The sequence below is a fragment of the Orycteropus afer genome, unplaced genomic scaffold (genome assembly GCF_000298275.1).
Source record: "Orycteropus afer afer isolate SDZICR_OR568_19922 unplaced genomic scaffold, OryAfe1.0 scaffold00334, whole genome shotgun sequence".
NCBI lineage: Eukaryota > Metazoa > Chordata > Mammalia > Tubulidentata > Orycteropodidae > Orycteropus > Orycteropus afer.
This window is the reverse complement of record NW_006921921.1, coordinates 3,117,933-3,126,961: the sequence shown is the minus strand read 5'-3', so window position 1 is coordinate 3,126,961 and position 9,029 is coordinate 3,117,933. Positions and strand designations below refer to the sequence as shown.

The 9,029-nt window shown below is 38.8% G+C and overlaps 1 protein-coding gene across 1 annotated transcript in view; it reads left to right on the top strand.

Moving 5' to 3' along the window:
- LOC103206886 (putative tetratricopeptide repeat protein 41) overlaps positions 1-9,029 on the top strand; it is a 123,271-nt gene that overhangs the window by 20,227 nt on the left and 94,015 nt on the right. The window contains 1 exon segment of the mRNA XM_007952403.1: positions 2,064-2,505. Within this exon segment, the coding sequence (XP_007950594.1) occupies positions 2,064-2,505 (442 nt within the window).

Here is a 9,029-nt window from a genome sequence, read left to right as displayed (position 1 = left end):
ACCTGAAGGGCAGCTAGGGGCCATAGTCTCAAGGGTTTCACCAGGCTTTACCAGGCCAGCAAGACTGGTCTCTGTTTTTTAAAAATAATTTTGAGTTTTGTTCCACATTGTTCTCCCACTCTATCTAGGATCTCCTACACAGATCCTTCTCTGAGTGGTTGACAGTGGTAGCTGGGCACTATCTAGTTCTGATCTCATGGTCATATAGGCTGAGGATTGCATGGTGTACCAGTCCCTTGGACTAATTGTTTCCATGCATTTTTGGTTTTCTTCATTCTTCTTTGCTCCAGACAAGGAGAGAACCATCATTGGATCTAGATGGCTGCTTGCAACTGTATAGCCTTCTTTTATATTGGTGTAGGACTGGGCAGCATTTTGTTCTGTTATACATAATGTTGTTGTTGTGAGTTGAAGTCAACAAGCACAACAAATATATTTTCTGAATATATCTATGATTGCATACCATATTGTTTAGTAACTTGTTTTTTTAGCTTATTACATGGCAACCACCATGTATTCAACAAATAATTATTGACCACTTACTGTGGGCAAGTCATTGTGAGCCAAAACAGACATGGTCACTACAAAGACATGGAGCTTTTAGCCTAGTGGGGAACAACAGATATTAAAATAAGCATCAGACAAATAAGTATAGAGTTGCCTCTGTGATAGCGGTGCCATGAATAAGTGTGTAGCATCATGAGTGCTTCTCCTGAAGAGTCTTGACCTGCAGCAAAGGCTTCCTGGAAGAAAGCCTCAGTGGGCTGTGCAGGAAGAGGAAGACCTGGCAAGCAGTTACCTGAAGCAATTTAGCACAGTGGTTTGGAGGCTGTCACTGGAGCCAGACCCTTGTTTGAATCCCAGCTCTGCTGGGTCCAGGCAGAATGAGTTAGGGAAGACATTCAGCCCCTATGTCCTTCATTTCCCTCCCCTGCCTTCCCAGAGGTTGTTAGGAGAATTGAATGAGTCTACCTGAGATACACACTCAAAACAGTGACTGGCACAGAGCAAGAAGTCAGTAAATGATAGTTAATAAGCAAAGTGAGATGGGAAAGGCTCTTTAAAGCAATCCAGAAAAGATCTTACTAGATGTTTATTTTATTCCAAATCAAACTGTTTAATTTATGATAGTATTGCTGCTCAAAAGTGACAATTCTTCAGTATAAAATAAGGTCATCTTTTTCTAATGACTGGTTCAGTTTGTACTCTATTTCTCTTTGGTTGTCACAGTTAGGCTATTCTTCAGAAATATGTGCTTTTGCCACAGTGCTTCTTGTAGGAACCTCTTTTTGGTGTTCACATTTGCAGATTCATGACATACAGGTGAGTCAGTCCAGTGTCAGATTACCCAATAAGCAAGGGAAACACAAGCTTGCTTACTAATCTGTCGTGAACAGTTTCACATTTTTTCACATCAAAGATTCTGCTTCTAGGTATATAACTGCAGGTGTATGTCTTTCTCTCTACTCCACAGCATCTTCCTACAGAGTCAAAGCCTCCTTTCAAGTTTAAAGGAGATCTGGTGGTACAGTGCTTTAATCATTCAGCTGCTAACCAAAGGATGGTGGTTCAAACCTGCCAACTGGCCTGTGGGAGAAAGATGAGTCAGTCTGCTTCCATAAACATTTATAGCCTTGGAAGCCCTATGAGGCAGTTCTATTCTGTTCTACAGGGTCACTATGAGTCAGAATCGACTTGATGGCAGTGGGTTTGCTTTTTGGATAGGAACAGAGTACCCAGTAAGCAAGATAAGCACGGGCTTACTTGTGCTTACTTACTAATCAGGAGTGAACAGATCTAATCACTACAGATTAGTAAGTAAGCACAAGTAAGTCCATGCTTATCTTGCTTATTGGGTAATCTGCCCCTGAGTCAGTCAAGTATGGTTATATTGAGTATGAATTGGTATTATCACCACATTGATACTATCACAAGTTACTACTAATGATTGTAACCCCAGCCCTCACCCTATACTTATTCCCTATAGTCCACCTATCCTAAGTTTCACAGTCATCAGCAGGGTTATTTTACATTCTTAAAATATCTTTGAATCTCTCCATCAGGCAAAAGATTTTTCCTGGCTGCCATGCTCACTCTCTCCTCATTGCAAATTTATCATGAGTACTGTCTCCTCCAGCCTGTCCTGCAAGTCTCTGTGTGCCCGCCCAGATGTGAGGACAGTGGAACTCATTAGCCTAGGAGATGAAGAAGCAAAACTAAACATCTTTAGACAGCATCTCTCCATTCCCAGCAATGATCCCTTCCGAAAGAGTAGACAAGCTCTGAAGAAGAAAACAAACCTAAATCCTTTAAAACTCACAATCCTAGCTAATGAATTTAAAGAATGTAGGATCTACAGAAATGACTACCAATGTATGAAGGAATACTTGGAGGTGATCTCTATCCAGGATCTCTGGGAATTGATTCTGAAACGCTGGATTGAAGACTATAGTTGGACTTTTACAAAGAAAAAGACAAATTCAGACACCATGGCTTCTGAAGAAGGTAGGCCTTGGCCAGTGTTGACAGCTTAGTGTGAGTCCTGGCCCACCCTGCCCAGATTATTTTTCAATTTATTTGTTTTTGTCTGTTTTAAAATTATTACTATTATTATTTTTTTGGTCATCCTTTTTATTATTATTCTTTATTATCCCCTTCCCAGGTTCTAATTTTTAGTCTTTTCTCTCTTCCCTGTCTCTGCTTCCCATTTTTTTCTTTCTTGTGGTTAACCCCATTCCTTGTTTTTCTTTTTACTTTTTTCCCCATTTTATTCCTCATTATTCTCCTACTCTGCATCTTTTCTCTTATTGCCTCCTCCCCAGATAATGTTTTTTTTTTTTTTTCCCCTCTATTCCTTTTTACTTTTTTTGGTGATTGTTCCGGTGTGTTTATGTGGTGTGTTTTCTGTCTGCTTACTTTTACTTTTTTGATGGTTTTTCAATCATTATTTTTGTCTGAGTGGGAGACAGCAGTGTTTTCCTAAACTCCAATAAAAGGGGAAAGCTGTGTGGTGGGCCTTATCCAGGGGAGGACGCTCCAGGAATAGGGTTGCCAGATAAAATACAGGAACTTCAGCCAAATTAGAATTTCTGATATAGAACAAATAATTTTTCAGTATAAATATGTCCCAAATATAGTGTGGGACATACTTGTACTAAAAATTAATGGATTGTTTATCTGAAACAAGTTTAACTGGGCCTTGGGTATTTTCATTTGTTCAATGTGGCAACCCTATCTAGGGAGCTCTGTGTGATGACTGTAAAGAGGACTGTATTAGGCACAAGTCTGAATCACATTTCTCAGGGGCTTAATAACTGGGCCTCTATTATTTCTATGACTCTGTTTAATCTCTTTTGAACCTACAGTCCTTCTGAGAGCACAATCATACTCCAGTCAATTCAGATTAAATCTATTAATTTGTTTTCCATCAATTCAGAATCTTCTCAGTCAAGCAAGCCTTTGTGCCCTTCCCATGTCTCTGTTGAGTTCAGCCTTGGGGCTGGGTGTCCTTGGTTGTCATCTGTCTCTGCTGTCTTCCATTGAGGTGGGCATTGCCCCAGATGGCCCTTAGACATTGGCATCCCTTTGTTTTTGGCATCCTCTAGATGCTTATGTCCCTATCTGTTCTCCAGTTGTTCAGTCTATGCTGCCATCTGCTGTCTCATTCCTTCATCCTAACTGTGAGGAGGCCCCTCTCCTCAGCTATCTTCTGCACCCTTCTTGAACCTCCAGTCCTCCTGTAGGAATTCGCTCTGCTGCTGGGGAATGTTGGCTCCTCAGGCATAGCCCCTTCTCTCCTTTCTCTGGTTGCACTGGGAAACCTGCAAGGCTCCTGCCTCCCAGGCTTCCATCAGAAGCAGGGCTCAGGCCCATGCTACCGTGGGTTCCCAGGTCTCAAAGCGAGCCTGGGTTCCCGGGAGTGCACAGGCCCCTCCTCAGAACCCATGCCAGGAGCTCAATTGTTCTCTTCTCTGATTCTCTCCTCCCTTTCTCAGCTCAGCAAATTATTTTTTCTTTCTGGGTAGAAAAATTCTCCTCTTTAAGTCATCCTGTAATTGCCTAAGCCTGTTATTTATGGCAAAAAATGTATTCTAAATTCTGGTAAGATGGCTGAATAAGCAGACAAACTACACAGACACTCTTCAACAAAGAAAAGGGGAACCAATTAACACAGATACAGAAGACAATCCTGGAGCCCTGAGCTTTGAAAGGAAGGATACAGAAGTGGACTAAACTCCAACTAGTAGAAGAACCTGCATGAAAACACTGAAAAAGGAGACATATGGAGCTGTGGACTGTCAGCAATCCTGATGGCATGGACAGCTTGGATATTGCCAAGTAGTGTTAGGGCCTAAGAATTAACCTAAAAATCTTCCCTGCTAGTCAGGGGCTGCATGGAGGACTGCACTGGTGGCTGGTGAATAAAAGGGGAAGCAGTGAAAAGGGAGACAGGCTGACCTGTAGACTTTTGCCTGTCCAGAGGGTGCATCCATTTTGAAAGTTTATGAGCAGTTTGATCATTTTGGATATTTAAAGAGACAGTGTTCTTTCAGATTCCAGGGACCTAAGAATAGGGTCCACTTGCTGGGAACCGCAAGAACGTTCTGGACGCCAAGGACTGGAAAGATGTAATATTCCCCTTGTTACTCTTATACCCCACACCCTCTTGGTGAACAGAGGTGTGGCTTTCCCTCACTCCTACCCACATTCTGGGCCTGCAGGAATTCTATCCCAGTCTTGTGCTCCGACAGAGCCTGGGTGTCCTGGCCCACCCTGCCCAGATTTTTTTTCAATTTATTTGTTTTTGTCTGTTTTAAAATTATTACTATTATTATTTTTTTGGTCATCCTTTTTATTATTATTCTTTATTATCCCCTTCCCAGGTTCTAATTTTTAGCCTTTTCTCTCTTCCCTGTCTCTGCTTCCCATTTTTTTCTTTCTTGTGGTTAACCCCATTCCTTGTTTTTCTTTTTACTTTTTTCCCCATTTTATTCCTCATTATTCTCCTACTCTGCATCTTTTCTCTTATTGCCTCCTCCCCAGATAATGTTTTTTTTTTTTCCCCTCTCTTTCTTTTTTCTTTTTCTGGTGATTGTTCCGGTGTGTTTATGTGGTGTGTTTTCTGTCTGCTTACTTTTACTTTTTTGATGGTTTTTCAATCATTATTTTTGTCTGAGTGGGAGACAGCAGTTGTGCCTATATGATGCAACCACACCTGCACCTCCTGCAGCTCCACTTACTAAGTGAGAGCCACCACTTCCTTCTACGCCAACTGGCCAATGATAAACGACCACCAAGAAGAGCCTGACTCATCCTTACCTGCTCTTCACAAACAGTTAACAGAGATCTAAATACAACAACATCTCAATATCATCACTGTCCACACAAAGAAGCAAGATAAAGCAATAGAAACAAGGGAGCAGGATACAGACCCAGAACACGTCTGAAGAAGAAGCAGCATTGGAACTCCCTGAAAAGGAATTCTAAAGAATTATATTTAAGTACCTTCAAAGGATTGAGAGACAGATCAAGGAAAACACTGAAAAAATTAAGGAAAACACAGACAAAACCCTAGAACAATTTTGGAAGAAAATATAAGAACAAAATCACAAAATAAATGAAAAATTAGAAATGATTCTAAATCTACAGATAGAAATCCAGAAAATTAATACTAAATTGTCAGAATTAGATAACACATTGAAAGGGCAAAGGAATAGAATTGAGTCAATGGAAGACAGAATTAATGAGATTGAAGACAAATACCTGTATACTTCTTTGGAAAGGGATCAATCAGAAAAAAGATTAAGACAAAATGGAGAAAGGCTAAGAAGGTTCATATGGGACACAACCAAAAATAAAATAACCTATGTGTCATTGGAATTCCAGAACAGGAAGCAAAAAAGAAAACCACTGAGAAAATTGTCTAAGATTTGTTGGAAGAGAACTTTCTTGATAATGATGAGAGATGATAATATATCCATTCAGGAAGTCCAACAAAGCCCAAATAGGATAGACCCCAAAAGAAAATCACCAAGCCATATCATCATCAAACTTATCAAAACCAAAGGCAAAGAAAGAATCCTGAAAGTAGCACGGGAAAAATGAAGTTACCTACAAAGGACAACCCATAAGGATACGCTCTGATTTCTCATTAGAAACTATGCAAGTAAGAAGGCAATGGGATGGTATATATAAAACCCCAAAAGAGAAAAAATTCCAACCAAGAGTTATATATCTGGCAAAATTGTCCCTCAAATATGATGGTGAAATTAGGAAATTTCCAGATAAGCAGAAATTAAGGGAGTTTGTTAAAACTAGACCAACCTTACAAGAGATAGTAAACAGAGTCCTTTGAACAGAGAACCAAAAATAGCAAATAACAACTGACCATTAATACACAAGATGACATAATCCAGAAACCAACACAGCTATGGAAGTATCCAAAGTAAAATAAGCTTACAAGATTGTAAACAGAGAACCAGAGACATCAATTGGCAAATGAGGACAACTATAAACCAAAAAGAGGGGGAAAAAAATGTAGTTACAGAACTCTAAATGGTGAGAAAGTCAAGAGATTTATAAGATAGAATGGACTGTTCTAAACTCAAGGAGAAAATTATAAATCACAGGGTAACTTCAAATAAAAATGGTAAACCTTCACATCACCATAAAAAAGAGGACAAGCACAAATATTTAGCAAATACTAAGACAATACTCTCTGGTAGCATAGTGGCTAAGGCACTTGACTGCTAACCAGAAGGCTGGTGGTTCAAACCCACCAGCCACTCCTCGGAAGGAAGGTTGGGCATTCCTACTTCTGTAGTGATACTGCCTCAGAAACCCAAGGAGGGGTCGCTATGAGTCGGGGCCGACTCGATGACAAACAACAACAACAAGACAATACCAACAAAGGAAATGGTAACATGATTCATAAACAAAATGAGTTCAGCACAGAAAATTATATGGAACAAAGAAACAAGGATCACCGTGAAAAAACACATAACAAAATGACAGCAACCAATTCATAGTTGTCAATAATTACACTGAATGTCAATGGATTCAATGCACCACTCAAGAGATGGAGAGTTGCACAATGGATAAGAAAACATAACCCATCAATATGTTGTCTACAAGAGATAGACCTTAGAGAGAAAGACAAAAATAGACTAAAATTCAAAGGTTGGAAAAAGATATATCAAGCAAATGGCACCCAAAAAAGAACAGGAATGGTAATATTAATTTCTGATCAAATTGACTTTAAGACAGAAACCACCATAAGAGACAATGAAGATCATTATATAATGATTAAAGGATCAATTGAACAAGAAGATATAACCATAACAAATATCTATGGACCCAATGAAAGAGCCCCAAAATACATAAATGAGACTAACAGAATTGAAAAGGTGAATAGATGACTCCATAGTTGTAGACTTTAATACACCACTTTCAATGAAAGATAGAATCACTGGAAAGAAACTCAGCAAAGATGCACTTCACCCAACAACAGCACAATATACATTCTTTTCCAGTGCACATGCAACATTCTCCATGAGAGACCATATGTTAGGCCATAAAGGAAGCCTTAGTAAATTTAAAAACATTGAAATACTAAAAGCATCTTCTCAGATCACAGTGCTATAAAATCAGAAACCAACAGTAGGAAGATCAAGGTAAAAAGAGCAAACACATGGAAACTGAACAACACACTCCTTAAGAATGACTAAGTAAGAGAAGAAATAAAAGATGAAATAAAAAAATTTCCTTGAATCAAACAAGAATGAAAACACAACATATCAAAATCTTTGGAACACAGCAAAAGCAATAACCAGAGGACAATTTATAGCAATAAATGCACACATCAAAAAAGAAGAAAGAGCCAAAATCAAAACTTTAAACCAACACCTCCAACAATTAGAAAAAGAACAGCAAGAAAAGCCAACAGTCACCAGAAGAAAGGAAATACTAAAGATTTGAGCAGAAATCAATGAAACAGAAAATAGAAAAAAATCAAGACTAGAAGTGGGTTTTTTGAAAAGATTAATAAAATTGACAAACCACTGGCAAATTTAACAAAGGAAAGAGGGAGTGAATACAAATAACACAAATAAGAAATGAAATGGGCAACATCACAACAGAACCAACTGAAACAAAAAGGGTACTATCAGGACACTATGATAACTATACTCCAACAAATTTGAAAATCTGGAAAAAATGGATAGATTTCTAGAAATACACTACTTATCTAAACTAACACAGACTGAGGTGGAAAAGTTGAACAGACCCATAATAAAAGAAGAAATTGAACAGGTCATAAAAAAAATTACCAACAAAAAAAAGTCCTGGCTCAGATGGACTGGAGAATTCTACCAAACATTCAGAGAAGATCTGACACCAATCCTACTCAGACCATTCCAAGACATAGAAAAGGATGAATCTTCCCAAATTCATTTTATGAAGCAAGCATCACTTTGATACCAAAACCAGGCAAAGACATCCCTAAAAAGGAAACTACAGACGAATATCCCTTATGAATATAGGTGCAAAAATCTTTAACAAAATCCTAGCCAATAGACTCCAATGGCATATCAAAAAAATCATTCATCATGACCAAGTGGGGTTCATATCAGGTATGCAAGGTGGTTCAACATTAGAAAAACAATCAATGTCATCCATCCATAAATAAAACAAAGGAAAAGAACCACATGATCACATCAATCAATGAAGAAATAGCATTTGATAAAATCTAACACCCATTCCTGATCAAAACTCTTAGCAAAATAGGGATAGAAGGGACATTCCTCAACATAATAAAGGGAATCTATACAAAACCATCAGCCAACATTATTCTCAATGGAGAGAGGGACTGAAACCATTCCCCTTGCAAACAGGAACCAGACAAGGATGGCCTCTATCACCACTTCTATTCAACATTGTATTGGAAGTCCTAACCAGGGCCATAAGGCAAGAAAGGGAAATCAAAGGCATCCAAATTGGTAAGGAAGAAGTCAAACTATCCCTATTTACTG